The sequence below is a fragment of the Lonchura striata genome, chromosome 1 (genome assembly GCF_046129695.1).
Source record: "Lonchura striata isolate bLonStr1 chromosome 1, bLonStr1.mat, whole genome shotgun sequence".
NCBI lineage: Eukaryota > Metazoa > Chordata > Aves > Passeriformes > Estrildidae > Lonchura > Lonchura striata.
The window spans coordinates 141,230,347-141,246,204 of NC_134603.1; the positions used below are offsets into that span (position 1 = coordinate 141,230,347).

General features: G+C 36.9%; 1 protein-coding gene across 3 annotated transcripts in view; it reads right to left on the bottom strand.

The window, feature by feature from the left end:
* MPP7 (MAGUK p55 scaffold protein 7) overlaps positions 1–15,858 on the bottom strand; it is a 147,282-nt gene that overhangs the window by 88,181 nt on the left and 43,243 nt on the right. For all 3 annotated transcript variants that reach the window (XM_077788708.1, XM_021543033.2, XM_077788699.1), the window contains one exon: positions 4,756–4,874. In XM_077788708.1, the coding sequence (XP_077644834.1) occupies positions 4,756–4,874 (119 nt within the window). The remainder of the gene's footprint in view (positions 1–4,755; positions 4,875–15,858) is intronic.

Below are 15,858 nucleotides of genomic sequence, written 5' to 3' on the forward strand. Positions count from 1 at the left end.
TGACCTGGGCAGCACACACCTGCATGCTGGCTGCAGAACTGTGGAGGCTGGTGGGCCAGCAAGGAAAGAATCCACAACACTCCCCTGGAGGGAAAACCCCTCAAGCCACAGCTTGGTTAGGGTGAAAAGAAAGGCTTCTCCCACCACACCTTGCTGCACCATGCAGATTCAATGTATCCCGTTGGCCCTGGTGTTCTGTCCAGCCTCTTGAGATCCCTAAATAAACCCCTGCTTTCCCTGCCTGAGTGGCTCTTTCATCCCTGGATGCCATTGAGGAAGAAGCTCAATAAAGGCTCTCCTTGGAACCCAACACAGAAACCCCCACTCCTTCTGTGTTGCCTGGATCACAGAAGATCTGAAATCAGCTGGTGTGATCACAGGCACGCCTGTGCCCCCGAGGTGCCTTTTGCAAGACGCTTCTTCAGCAGGGTCGTGGCACTCTGAACAGCGCCCGCTGCGACACAGAGCAGCTGACATATCACAGGGTAGGGGAAAGCCGCGCCATGTGAGCTTTCACAAAGGCCAAAATAACCTGCACATCTCTGCCCACAAACAGTTCATTTAGTATGTCATCTGCAGATGATTTTATCACTAAGGATGTGTCAAATCAATCCCTTTTGCTTTGCCCTAGTCAACTTAGTTTTTGTAAATATTATCTTTATTTTTCTTGTTGCCAAATATGGAACCACGGTATACCGAAAACATCTACATTTACATATTGAAAAATCTGAGTATTCACACTGAAAATTTCCAATGCTTCTATACTACAATAACTGTAAAATCTGGGCTATGTAATCATGCAATTCAATTTATATGCCAAAGAAATTTCACCAGGATATACCTGGCTAATTTATTTTTGATACGTTTTTAGCAATTTACATGGTCAAACTCTAGAACATAGAAAATATACTGAGAACTTCAAGTCAAATCAAATCCAGGTGAAACTAGGAAAATTAGCAGCACAAATTAAGGTTTGTCAGGGCCAGCTACCAAAATACTATGCAGCTACAATAAAATCAGACTTGTTTCATCAAATAGTCCTTACTTTTGCAGTAGGCTGGGCATTTTTTCCTAGTGCAACATATAGCTTTTTGAATGTGCAAACTCTTCCCTAGCAAGAGAAAGTGCAACACCACTTGTTGTGGCTTCTTTTTCAAAATGGAAAGTACAGTACTGAGTTGGCCAAAACCAAACTGCAATTGGTTATTAAATACTTTGGTAGCTGCGCAACAGAAAAGTTTACTCAATTCTTGAGCATTACATCCACAATCAGAAATGTTTAAGGCAACAGTGCGAGTGGAAGCCTCATCCTGGAGCTAAACAGACAAATATGCCTGGTGCACTAACAGCAAGCAAACGCACATGGAAATTCTTGTCACTCCTCTAAAAATAATCCCAAGGAGTAGCTAGAGCACATCTTTATTTATCCTTTGTAAAAAAAATCCATACTGAGCACGCATACTATTTCAGGTATCAGTTACATCAATGCTTGTGATTATCCTGAAGGATCACCCTCTCATGTCTCTATCCTACAAATCTTTACAGAATTAATGGGATCCCTGCAATATAAAAAAGAATGAGATGGCTGAAGATTTTTGGTAAAATTTGAGAGTCCTGTGAGAAGACAAGGAAGTAACAAATTGAGGGAAAACAGAAAAAAATTTTAAATGCTATCCAGAGCCAGTTTTCCCTTCCAAACTGTCTCAATAACAGCTGTGGGTTCCCTCCTCTTTATTCTACTTTGTAAACTAAAATCTAATCAACAGATTCCTTTTTGAAGAAAAGAAACAGCAAGAACAGTTGCATCAGTGTTTGCTGGTTTTACTAACTACAATAGGAATGTACTGTAGGGAACGATCCAGTATTTGCAGGGGAATGGATTGAATGATCTAATACAACTTTTCCATTTCTGACTTCTTAGAACAGCTTAGACTCATCCAAGCTCTCAAAGAGATTTCTATCCAATAATACTGAATGAAGAGAACTCCAAGACAAGGTCTGGGGCTTTTTTTCTTTCTTCTTCTTTTTTTTCTTCTCACTATTAAGAGAGCCAAAATAGCAAACCATATGCTATAGTATACAACCATGAAGAAAAAGCTGTAGTATTTAAATAGCCATAAAACTTAGAATATGTGTAGAAAAAGTAGAAAGTTTCTTTTATACTTGTCTTCCAATAATTTTGGATCATTTTATCCATTTCATAACTTAGGAAAAAAGCTCTTTTATAATATCTGAAATTATTAAGCAGTAAGGTAAGAAGATTGTTGTAGAAATTTGTATTAAGCAATGCATTAAAAATAGAGTGCTAATTGGTAATATACTCATGCTCATTTCTCATTTTCTTCCTACATTGCCACATACCAGGATCACAACATCCTTGGCCCAAGACTAGTGCACATTTTTTCCTTTTTCTTTTATTACAAAATATGTGTCATCATTCTCTGTCTGCAGAATTAAAAACATTTGTCTTGCAAGTACAGTTCACTTGAAGAAGTTACTGCTAGGAAAAATAGTCTTTCAAATAACACACCAGAACTCGGAAAGAAAGATTTTGCACTCCTGAAGCCTTGTAACAGAGAAAAGCTATGACAGATGGGGCTTGCTCTTCTGCTCTTACAGCTCTCTTCCAAAAAGGCTAGGGACTGTCTTCTCAAACTTGAAAGGATACTGAACAATCCTTTTAAAAATGCATTAAAGGTCAAACCAATACCATGAGTTTCGCATACAGTTAAGCCCATCTTGAGGCAGGTATATGAACTAGATAACATTTTGAAAGCTCTTCATACCCTACTTAATGTACAGGCCTTCACAGAAATCAAAGATGAGGTTTGATAGCCTGTGACATGCATTGGGTCAGACCAAATGCTCTTAATATCTCAATTCCTGCAATTAAGAAACTCTGTCTCAAATGAAATTAATATACTGTATTAAAAGAAGAGCAACTAGTGAACACTAAAGACGTAGTTTCGAGATTTCAAGAATTACATCTAGTTTAAAATAGTGTGAGGCTTAAAAGAACTTCAAAAGAAGCATCAACAAGGTCTAAGTTACATGTATGTCTAACTGGTCTATTTGGACCTTGAGAGCACAAGATAAATAATGAAGATGGTAAGAATATTTCAGTGCCTTCTTGTTGTAATTGCAATATAGTGACAATTCATTGATCCCCTTTCTCATCCTTCTTTTCTGTTACAGTCAGGAAGTCCAATCCACCCTGCAATAACAAACACCATGATAACCAGGGCAAGCAATGAGGAGAGCTGCTAGGAAAGCCAACTGCTCCAAACTGAGAGCATACTCCAAGTGATATACCAGCTAACTGCCATCTTCTTTTGGAATGAGGGGCAAAAAGCAGTAAGTGAAAGGAGTTTGAAAAGGGCTAGGTTTTGCCTCGATAAAAAATTAGAGCAAATGTTGAAGTGTCAATGTTTCACAGATCTACACTCATTTTCTAGCCAGCCTTCTTTAATTCCCAAACCAGAAAGAAAACTAATTTAGCAGCTGACATAACATTTTGCTTTGATGCACACCACTGTCAGCCTACATCAGAAAGATGACTGGTATTCCTCTTACAGTGATCTTCTGAGCCACCTGCACAGACAGCTGCAGCAAAGCCACAAGGAGTCTGGGAGTCATGGCACTTCAGAAATGTTGACGAAATTCTTTAGGCAAGCAAATCTTGCCAAGCACTGTTCCACTGTTTGTTGCTTTTGCATATCAAATACCAGAGAGCATTTCAGTTTACTTTTATATGTAAATTCTCAGATATTTTGAAGAGTATCACCAAGCACTTGACCAAGTATCAACATTATTACCTCTTTTTCCAGAATAAAACAGCTGGGAAAAATGGGAAAATGTGATCCTTTCAAACCTACTTAGAAATAATCCCAATTTTAAGCTTCCCCTAGATCAGTAATTGACAAGGGCAACAAATTCTGCACAAGTTTGGATATATTCATGGCACGGGTTACTACCATCTACTGACTCATTTCAGACCTCAGAATTTCCTTCCAGCTTGAATTAGCTCTGTACTGGGGACTGAAGACATACTTACCATTTTGTAGTAGTGGAATATTTTTAACCAGCTGACTGGTCCCATTTTTCAGCTCCACACAATTTTAAGATTATTGGGATAGCTCTGTGTACTCCTTCAGCATGCTTTGATTTCTTGGTGCTGATCACTTTTGTAGCATAATATTTTACTCAAGTATTCGTCCAACTTATTTTAGGCTGTACTTTAGTCCAGCATATTTATGAGCAAAACACAATATTAAATGGAGACAAGCCAATAAAAGAAACAGCTTACTAGAATTTCAGTTGACTTTGTTAAAGGAAATTATTTTAAATTAATGTGGCTACTGAACTCTTGCCATACTTGACCTCAGAAAATACACTCCTTCTAATTTTTGCTGTGAACGTTTATTTATTTAAGCTAAACTCCAGGTCTTGAATGTTGACCATAAAGAAGTGTCAGATTTCCTGCTACTATTTCATACTCTTTTTTTCTAAACAAAGGCAAACAACACATGTTTGTTGCATTAGCATTACACTGCCAAAACATCACTCTTAAATGAAATCATCTATGTATTTTTGGTAAAATCTTATTTAACAACTTCCACCCTGCCAGAAACAGAGTTAAAACAAGGCTGTTTTGTTTTCACTGAGCAACAGTTTGGTCACTGGTTTACTAGATGGCGCTCAAAACATTTTTCCATATGCTCTTCTCAAAGAGAATCTGACTGAAATGTGATTTACCTTCACCAGTGAATGAAGGCTTTTTTCACCAAACATATCCCAGAGGAAGGTCAGGTCTTCCTGGCTGTCCACATGTGGCTGCAGCTGGGCTGGCAATGCAGCCAGCAGCTCGTACAGACCTATAAAATGAAAATAAAACACAAAGTGTGATCTAGGGTGATCTCATTAATTTCACTTAACAGTTCTGTGTAATTGGCTGCCTGGAGCATGTCATTTTAACTGAAGAGGGAGTCTGGAGTGTCCAGCACAACATTAACTTGTAGAACCAAAAGGAACATTTAGAAAAAATTACTAAGAAACAGGTATTAGCAGGGTACTTTTTACCTTGTCACAGTTGTCAAGCTTCTACATCCATATATATTTACACAAGGTTATGCAGAAAATCCATAAACGTTTTGAAAAAAGGACAAACCCAGAAAAAAGCATACATTCCTTTGCTTAATCGTTATTCCATTTCCCTTGATGTTAGCCAAAGAGTGAAATGAGTCATGCATAGGAAAAACTTCCTTAAAAGAACAGAAACTGGATAGGGTGGTCCATTAAAAAAAGGTTCGTGGTTTTTCTAAATATTTCTTGCTAATATATTGCTTGATATTTTTTTCAATTCCGTGTTCAGCAGGGATCCACAGCAATACAAAAGCACCTTCTCTGTTTTGCAGGATTAAGTTTTAAAAACAAAACCAACACAGTTTTCCCAGACACACATGCACACAGAAATATTTCAGTAACATTTTTAATTTGCAGGTATTTGAGATTCTCTCCAGGGCTAAAGCAATTGCTGTTCTCAGTTATTTGTGGCACACCTCAGCAGCGGTCTCCGAGGGGCAGACAGTAGCACACTGTTCCACAGTAGCATAAAGCATAAAATATCCATCGTGCACACAGCCCATCAAAGTGCTGTCCAAGAAATGTAGCAACAGTGTTTGCAGCAGTCCTCTTTAGGGAGGCAACCTGGCATGAGTTGATATCAATTCATAGCACATGTTTAATTTTCCAGTGGGATTACTTGGGGTAAAAAGGACAAAATGCCTTTTTCTCCTGTCTGCTGTCTACAAAAACACCAATAGCCTCCTGGGATCCAAGATACATGGTCCTGTTATTATTTTTAGTCTGAGTAAGTGCTGCTGTTCATCACAAGAACAGATTTACAACATATTCTACTGGTAAAAGAACATTGTTGTAAATTACAGGTTAACTATTGTTATTATGCTTATTATCTCCCTGAAACTTATGATTCAGAATATTTAGAATATTTGTTAACAAACATAATTCCAGAACCTTTTCAGGTAGTACATATCCCTTTCAACATTGCATACAGTAACTTTGGGTTCTGATTATTTATATTTTCATCTTTTTACTGCCCCTTGGTAAAATATTCTGGGGGAAAAAAACTTCTTTTCAGATAAATCCTTTTTGTGCTCCAAGCATCTTCTGGTGGTTGACATTAATTTCTCGTAGAATCCTTCTTTTATTTAAATCTGTTCTTGTTTCTGCTTCAGAAATACTGCAAAAAGAAGATATAACTCAAACCATTACAATTTTGCAGACAGAAAAAAAGACTATCAAGCTTTGCCTGGCAGATAAAATAACTGATTGAGGTGACAGCCAGAGAAAAGAGGTCTCAGTGGGACTTGTGGCTCCAACTTCCCAGATTATTAGAACTTCAGAACTTGGCAAAAATGTTTGTTTTATCACACAATTTATAAAAACAGTTTCATTTAGAAAATGAAAACATTTTTTTTTCTTTTGAAATTTTGAAAATTCCTTACACTTGGCCGCTTTTGTTACTGTAAATATATCTACCTCAAAATAACCTGAAGGCTGTCAGAAAAATGGAATATAAATTTACTATGTAAGCTTGCACTGTGGCATAACTGCTTGGGGACAATTCCTGTGTGACATTCAGAAGAAAGAAAACAGTAACTTCAAACACTTCCATCAAATAAAAGGCATGTAACAGAGTAAGCTTTCTTTTCCTTGATCCATCAGATCTACTTAAATTCCACATGTAATCAACTATAAAAAGTATTCTCTCCTTGTAACTTGCTCCTCAACACTTTGATAATCAAATCCCTAGTGAAAAATAAAATGACAGTTTGTATTTCCTGATGGATTAACTATTAGCAACACAAGGGGAGACTGAATCAGCCCATAATGAGACTTTGGTTTTACACACAAAACTCCCAGAGAAAAACCCCACCTGCCAGCACTCCAGGAACGCTGAGCCCTGCAGGTTCTTACACACATGAAAGTTTCATATCCAGCTCAAAAGTTTCTGTGAGCTTTACTTATTTGTATTGCCCTGAATTGCCCCTTCCATGTTCCTAGTGCTCTACTCCAGATCAACAGCAATACACTCATCTGTGCAACTCCCCTGCGGAAGTGAAGACAATTAAACAAGTGTTGACTGATTTTATCCAATATCATGGTCATGCTTCTAGTTCTTCCCTGCTTTGGCTCTAGAGTCCAGTGTTTATAGCTTTCAACCAGAAGGAAATGAGAATCCATCCCTTCTCCGCAGCAGTGGAAACTGAGGACTGTGCCATGCAGGGTGCTGGAGAACACCACGCTCTTGCTCTTCAGACTCCTCCTGAAACTGAACACTCTGTAGCCAGGAATTTAAAAACAATTCCATCAAGGAGCCAAGTAAAAATCAGGCAGAAGGAGGACTTAGTGTATTAACCTGGGGAGAACAGAAGAGAGAGATCTACAACATGTCTAAAGTTAAATTTGTGTGATTACCAATGCAGTACCACAGAATCAAAAACATTCAGATGGGTGTTCTGCTTTTTATCTATTAAGAAACAAAGTATGCGGATCTTCTACACACACCTCCAAGCAAAACATGATTTTTACTTTTGTCTAAATTACATGAAATATATTGATGTTATTCATTCCACTGCAAAGACACAGTGAAAATTGTGGCTGGCATGTGACTTTACAAGCACATGGCATATTAAAGAAAGGGCTTTTGTAATATGGACAGGGACACAATAATTTGTCTAGTGTAAACTGGTAATGAAGTTGACACCACTGTATCAGCAGCTTCACACTGGCCTAATTTTACTTACCAAATTGTCATATGCATCTTTCCTATACGTGAATGTAGCTCAAATTCCTGCAAACCTGTAAGATCTCACTGTACACAGATGCTGCCATGCAGCAATAGAAGTAATCTGAATTTCATAGTAGAGTGCTTTAGATCAACTTGAAACTCCTGCGAAACTTCTAAGTAGTATCTCAGGTGGTTCTAGAAGTGAGAGCCAAAGGCCATGGAAAAAAGTGCAAGTTTAACAATGGTTTAAGTACTGAGAGGCTGTTAAAATTATGTAGTCTGAAGGGATGCTACACTGAACACTTTTGATTACTTCTAAAACCAAAACTTAACTTTCCAAAAGGTCATAGTGATACTCCCTAAAATAGAGGTTGTTTGGCAAATTAAAAAAGCATATTCATCACATAAGCCCAGAGCGAGATGTTTCAGCACCTCCAAGCTGAATGCTACCACTGCCTGCCAGGCCTTGATTTTGCTTTTGGTCTCAGTTTTGATGTTTCCCACCTTCTTGAGTCATATGGCATGCTTGGACCTCATATTTTTTGAAAGGTCCCACAACGTAAATGAATACAACCCAGAGCTTTAAAAAAAATGTTATCTAGAAGCTGTTTTAAAAAAAAATTAAAAGCCAAGAAAAAAAATATGTTATTTTTAATACCAATATTGGCACCACTATGTGGAGTATCTTGCAAAAAATATTTTATTATACACTTTTGCTATTTGACTTAGGTTCTTGGGTTTTTTAGTCTAGTTTGCCTAAGTTTAACCAGCATTTATATTCAATAGGAATCATGCACCCATTAGAATTTACTAGTATCAAAATACATCAGGTGTCAAAAATCAGTAAACATGACTTACACAAAAAAACTAATCTATTTTGATTTTATTTTTAAAAGAAGATAATTTATTCCCAGAAGACCTGAGCATATATTTAAAAACTACCAATATGATTAAACTTAGAGATGTAAGACAATTATACAATTTTAAGAGGGGAAGTAAGTCTGGTCATTCGTACAGCTTGGGAGGAGGAACCCCAAGACCCATCACAATGCAATCACACCTAAAAGGGTAAAAGTTACATTTCAACTGTCCTCTTTCAACACACTTAAGCAGTTACTATCTTCAGAGCATCTTCACCTTTTTCTAAAGTTACTTAATACAATTTAGTTTTATTTGATCCGAAGACCAAAATGCAGAATAATGCTAACTCCAATTTGAAAACGTGTATAGTAGATTTGTACATGCAATCGGATTTAAGAGTAAGAAGCAATGGAAACCTTTTAAATCAGAAACAACAGGACATAAAAGATTTTTCCAGTTTTAGAAAATTACTTCCTTTGTAGTGTTATATTCTACAGAAGACCGCTTGTTCCTAGGAGGAGAATAAATGGCTAAGCAATTGATTAAACTGTTCCCGTACTGAACCACTCACACTGCAGATTCCAGATGCTCTACATTCTTGACATCAGAATGGAAAAATTTACTGTTAGTCTAGAGAAATTTAATATCACCATTCTTGTCATATCCTTCATAGCTTCATTATTAGGACAAGTCTGTGGAAGCTATAAACTAGTGCTAAATGATAAAAAATATGGTCTCTGCGTTCCATCACTCTTGCATATTACAAGAAAACACCAACTTTGTTTTGGTTAGCGTAAGAAAAGAAATGGAAACATGGATGTGCTTTTGCTTTCATATGCTAATTAATTTCCTGAATTAGCATTCTGAACTATGATGCCAGGCTTCAAATCTAGAATTTTTACAGCAACTGAGGGATAATAAACACTAAAGAACATATATCTAAAGGCCCAGAACAACACTGTAAAAATTTATTGTATTAATAAAATGGGACAAACCAACCTTTAAATTTTCCACTTTGTCAAAGGTAAAATAATCAGGACCATTTGCTGCCATTTATAACAAGCTAGCATTTTTTCACATTTGAACTGTACTTTACAGTTCTATGAAGGCTCAGACATTTGCCTTACACACAATCAAGCATCATTGCAGTAGAAGCACTTATTCTGACATCCTTGCTGTTGAATAACAAAATCAGTCACTAACACCACATATTGAAAATTGTTTCATTCTGAAATTTGAGATTAGTATTTATGCACAGGTTCAAATAAAAACAAATGTAGTATGTCTGCACATTGGGATGGACATACTGCATTGTCCTATCAGACTCAGGCTGTAAAAAGACCGCTAAGTGCTCAAATTTATGTGCTACAAATAATTATATTTTTATGTTCTCTTAAGTAATTCCACTGAATATTTGGGATTGCTGACATTACAAAAAGTTAAAGAGTAACAATTTTTCTCTATGGAGCCAGATAGATTAACTTATTCCAGTAAGCACCTTTTTTTAATTTTGCAGTTTAGTGTTTCTACAAAAAATATTAATTTTTGAAGTACGGAACACAAGTAACTACATAATGCACTTGTATAACTACAACATGCAAGAGATCAGCATTTTGGGAAAAATAGCTGTTTTGATTTATTTTCTAATTCACAAAAACAGGTAAAATGCTGAAATCCTTACAGATGGCAGAGCAATAGAAATACCAATGTTGTGTATTTTTTCTATTGAAAAAAGGAATTTTGCTGTGTCCTCAAAGAACAAGACTGCATATTCATAAGGGCAAGAGTATTTTAACTTAAAAGTTATGTCGAATTTTTATTCCTCCAATCTACAGTAAATTTGTTATCCCACCTTAAAACAATGTTATGACAGAAAATGTTGAATGGGTAATTATTTAAACCCATCACTTTAAAAAATATTATTTCCTTCAAAATGGAAAAGTCTTTCATTTTGGCACTTGGCTCCCAGAGCTAAAGAATACACAGTTCTTTAAAACAGTTATTGGTCTTTTAGGATTTGTCTCAACATGTGTATTTCAGATTTAACATACCACATACTGTTAACATTCTGATGTGAGTTAAAGAGTTGATTCTATCTGCATCCATACAGGGACAGACTTGCTGTAAAGTTCCTGCTTGTATGGCACGTCAAAGCTGTTTCAAAATCAAACCCCCTCAAAAACGCAGTTACTAGACACTGTGTCAACATGGATATTTTCAAATTCATAAAATGTACATTTATGAGTATTCAAAAGCCCACCTTTTATCTGCAAGAATAACATATACATAAAACTTATTTAAAGTGACCCATCAAAGACAAATTAACAAGCAGCTTGTGGAAAACTCATATAATATTTTTTTTTTTTTAAATCCTGTCTCCTCCAATGAAGCCCACGTACTATGGCACCTTGAATAACCTTGACTAATTGACCAGTCCTTTCCATAGACATCAGCTTGGCAAGTCTCTGGTATTTCTATCTTGATCTTCATCAGCCCTAGAGAAGGCAATAGCAAGTACCTGGCAGGCAGTCAGGAAAGTACTCATTCCAGCACTAGGAAGGCACTGGGCACACTGGCCATGTTTTAACCCTTTAGTTACAAGGTTGTAAGATACTTGGCACTGCGGAGGGGCAGCAAGGACTACCTAAATATGGCATTTTACATCTGCAAAAGGAAGACAGAATATCTCATTAAGAGCTTGAATAAAGACTTCTAACAATAGAAATCAACATTATTTTCAAATCAGTTGGGTCTAAGAATAATAGAAAGAGTGTTGGATTACCAAGTATCTCAACCTCTCATAGTCAAGATACATGCTAATCATGTATCTCATACAGGATGTATCTGTCATGAGTGTGGAAGGAAAAGTCCTACAATCCTAGGCAGTCCTGACACCTGAAATCAAGTCAGTATATTATTTCAGTGCTATGACTCACTGCAGGACCTAGTTTAAGAATTAGTACTCAAACAAGTTATGCCATTACACAATCAGTCATATATACGCAACCACACACACTTGATTTAAAAGTTTATAGAAGAATATAGGAATATACAAATTTAAAGAGTCAAGTATATTGACAGACTGAGAAAGTTGGGGCTGTTCAATGTGGACAAGAGGAGTGTGCATAGAGACCTCCAGCAAACTTCCAGTATCTGAGGGGGGCCTACAAGAAAGGCTGGAGAGGAACCCTTCGTCGGGAACTGTACTGATAGGACAAGCAGTTATGGTTACAACTGAAAAGAGGGGAAATTTAGGTTAGTATGTGGAAGAAATTCTTTGTGGTGAGATTGGTGAGGCACTAGAACAGGCTGTTCCCAGAAGCTCGGGCTGTCCCATCTCTGGCAGCATTCAAGGTGACATTGGATGGGACTCTGAGCAACCTGGTCTAGAGTGAAAGGCACTCCTGCTCACAGCAGGTGGTTTGAAATTCAATGACCTTTAAGGTCCCTTTCAGCCCAAACCATTCCATGATACCACATCACCTTCTTTTGAAAGTAAGTTTAGGAAAGTAAACTATTTGAAGTAATTAAATTATTTCATCATTTATCTGTACAACTAATACATTGCTTAGAGGTGTTCTTTGTGTGTATTGGTTTTTTTTCTAAACCAATGTGTTATTAAGAAAAAAAAAATCCATTCTGAACCCCTGTATTTCACAACACACAACTAACAGCTAGCAGGGAAGCTTCTCATAACCTCTTAGTAGTAATAAACTGCCTTCCAATTAACAGGTTTAATTCTTCTAAATCAGCCAGGATTTGATGTGATATTGGGCTGAGAAGCCACAGAACCTTCCAGCAAATGCACACAGTATGTAGGCTCTGCTGGCTAACCTGGGTGCTGGCACAGCTACACTTAAGGGGAACAGCACAGCAGCGTGCTCTCAGCAAAGGACACCTGGCACCACTGGAACTGCCAACCACTTGTGTGCTACAGCTTTCGGTCCAACAAACAAACCATACCTAACAGAGCCTCTGCTTAGAAACAGTATAGGCTACTGTACCTTCAATTTTACTACAAAACTACACACTGCTCACCAGAAAAAAAAGGGGGTAAAATTGTTTCAGCTGCCAGACCATTTGTATTTAAATGTGTCCAAAAACTGTAACAGTTTAAATAGTTTACCATCAATAAATACACTTAGATGCATTTTCTGATTCCACACTACTGAATAAGTCTAGCAACATTAACATGGAAGAGTTTAGAGAAGTTTCATTTCACTTTGAACGAGTTTTCCAAGTCATCATAAATATGTTGATACCAAAATAAATACCCTTTCCAACACCAGTAAGTTGTATTTTTAAAAATTAAATCAGATTGCAATTAAAGCTAGCCAGACATCTCATACTTTCCCAAATCTTCCAAATGAATGTTATCCTAAAAGCCATGTAATGCCTCTGGCAGATGGAGATGGGGAGAAATCAAGAATGCAAGGATAAAATATTGGCTCTGTTTATTAATTCAGTATAAAGTTTGCCTCCGCTGTCATATCCATTTTCATGAATATCTGGCCATATCTATGCATCTCAATGTGCAGAGGAATTAAAGTAGCTTTGAAATTGTGATGCAGCCAAATCATTTACATATCACACTTGCTGCAGCACATCTTCACCTAAAGTTATAAGCAAGAGTGTAAAACAGGCAAGTGAAGGCTTTCCCTCTGCTCTGTTTCCACCACAGGATATCAGTGGGTAAGTAAAGGTAGTTTGGAGCAGGAAGTGATGACCCTGCAAGGCTTTGCCCTGGAAGCCTCCAAGAGAAGAAAACTCCCAGAAAACTTTCCTTCATTGCTCTCCTAAATTCCCTTTCTCTTCATCTTGTAGCAACAAGATGGACAGATCTTTAGCCACCATTTTATGTTGCTGTGCTCTTTAAACAGACTGTAAAAATAGAACTCTGATTTCTATCTTCCTCTCTACCCTGAAAATGGGGTTAAAAGGCTAAAATTAAGATTTTAGCACTTCAGATTAATTTGTCCTTCTTCTGCTAGAGATGTTTCTGATGCTCCCCTTTCAGCTTAGCTTCATATTACTACATTTTTTCTCCACCTTTTTATCCTTTTTATTATCAAATCCTCTTAGAAAACATCATATTGAAACTGAAAAACTGATCAAAATGCATTGATAAATAAATAAAGAGAAGACATCTATATGAAAACAATAAAAGCATGACAGCTTTCATTTTGTTCAAGTGACTGCAAAATCGTCTTTTAACTTCACATTGCTTGCAGTGGTCTCTGACCACTGGGAAGTCAATCCATATGAACTATCCTAGCAAAATATTTCTACCAGCATTCAACATATAAACATCAACAGCATGCAACTTCAGAGGCTGAGATTAATTCTAAAGAATTAGAAAATACACTACTATAAATGCATTTGGGAAAAATACCTAACATTTAGAACAGATTTCACATATCTATTTAGTATTACAAAACAGAGATGAAAGCATGAAAACCAGGAGTATTTTAAAGGTCATATGAACTTAAAATTTGGTAACAAATGTGGGGATTTTTTAAATTAAAAATCGAACATGTATTCAGTTTTGCAATCTTGTAATACTTAGAAAACTCCACTATCTGGCACAGTGCTCATTCCTTTATGTGCTCAAGGAGAAACTAACATAAGCCCTCGCACATTTTCTCTTTCTATAATTTACAATATTCAAATCCAAGAACTGCTTCTGACTTTCACTGTATATAAGCAATCTCACACAGCTTTACTTGGTGCCTAAACTTGGCCCATAAATGTAATTTTCCTGCTGACAACATATGAAACAAAAACAAAGTCTGCTTTGCACGTTCATGCACTGGTTTTTGAGAACAAACAGAAAAGCATTTCTAAGCTTGTCAGCTAAGCAAGCTTGATACAGCATTAGTAGGAAAGAATTCTGCAACAAGTTTATGATGTTTTTCACATTAGAACAACACTTAAAGCATAATGATGTCATCTTGGCTCCACCAAAGTCAGCAACAAAGCTGCCATCTACTACTGTGAAGCCAGCGTTGCAATTTTACACTTTCCTAAATATAGCAGATAAGTGAATGCCAGATCTCACAGATTTGCTTTACCTGCAAAAATGCAAGTCTTCTTGTTCAGTCTTCAAAAAATCTGTTTGGTAGGCTTGCACACAGAGGGCAAGCAGACTTTTGCAACACAGAAACTGTTGAAAGCTTCGGACCCAGCCTGAGGCATGAACTCAGCCTTCCATTCATGCTAGTTGCTTTAAGATAACTTTGACTTGACACTGACAGGACCATAAACTTTAAGGGTCACACAGATGTTATACACAATGAGCAGCTTTTTAATTATTACTATTATTATTATTTTATAAAGATAGGTTTTCTATATGGCTAATGGAGAGTGGAAGAGAAAGAAGCATCTGAACCTAAGCCTTTGTCCTCTGCCTTTAGGTTAGTGAAGCCAGATCAACCTGGTAAGGTGTAAGATTAAATTAAAAGTCACTATACCACTCCGAATAAATTAAAACAAACTTTTTTTAAAAAGATTGAAAATAGTGTAGCCATGATTTTGATTTATCATAGCTTAAAGCCTGATAAATGCCCCTCAAAACAGATTTAAAAGGCATGGCTTGTGTTCAGAAGAAGATACAGTTTAAAACATGGTATGACAAAATCAAGTACATAAAGAATGCATGTGAAGAAAGCAGCTGCAAGTACATGGTACCACTTCTAATAAAAGCTGTAGACAAAGTAAAAGCAAGGTAAAATGAACACAGTCAGATAAACATTTATCTCATCAAATACAGCCCATCATGAACACTATCCTATTTTTTTGACAATGAACTGATACTTCAGACCATTTAAAAAAAAAATCTGAATCAATAATGTTCCCATACTGGTGACTGAATGTCCAGTGGTCCATGACATGGCAAGTTTCAATATTCACAGATGATGCATTCCTATTTACAAACCCTCTCGGAATTCTTTAATTTGTTTTTAAATCCAGGTTTACTTTTATTGCTCCCAGCATCTAACAGATACAAAAACAGGTTATGCTCCACTTTGTCTGATTGTATTTACAAAAGAGAGTCTTAGCAAACAGACTGAACAGGGTTATGTCCCTGTCCTAAAGGTCCCACTAAGTGACTTGCCAAGTCCTCTGTGCCCCAGACAGGGCGGTTTCAACTCATCACATACCACAATACCAGTCTGTGCAGGCAGGGT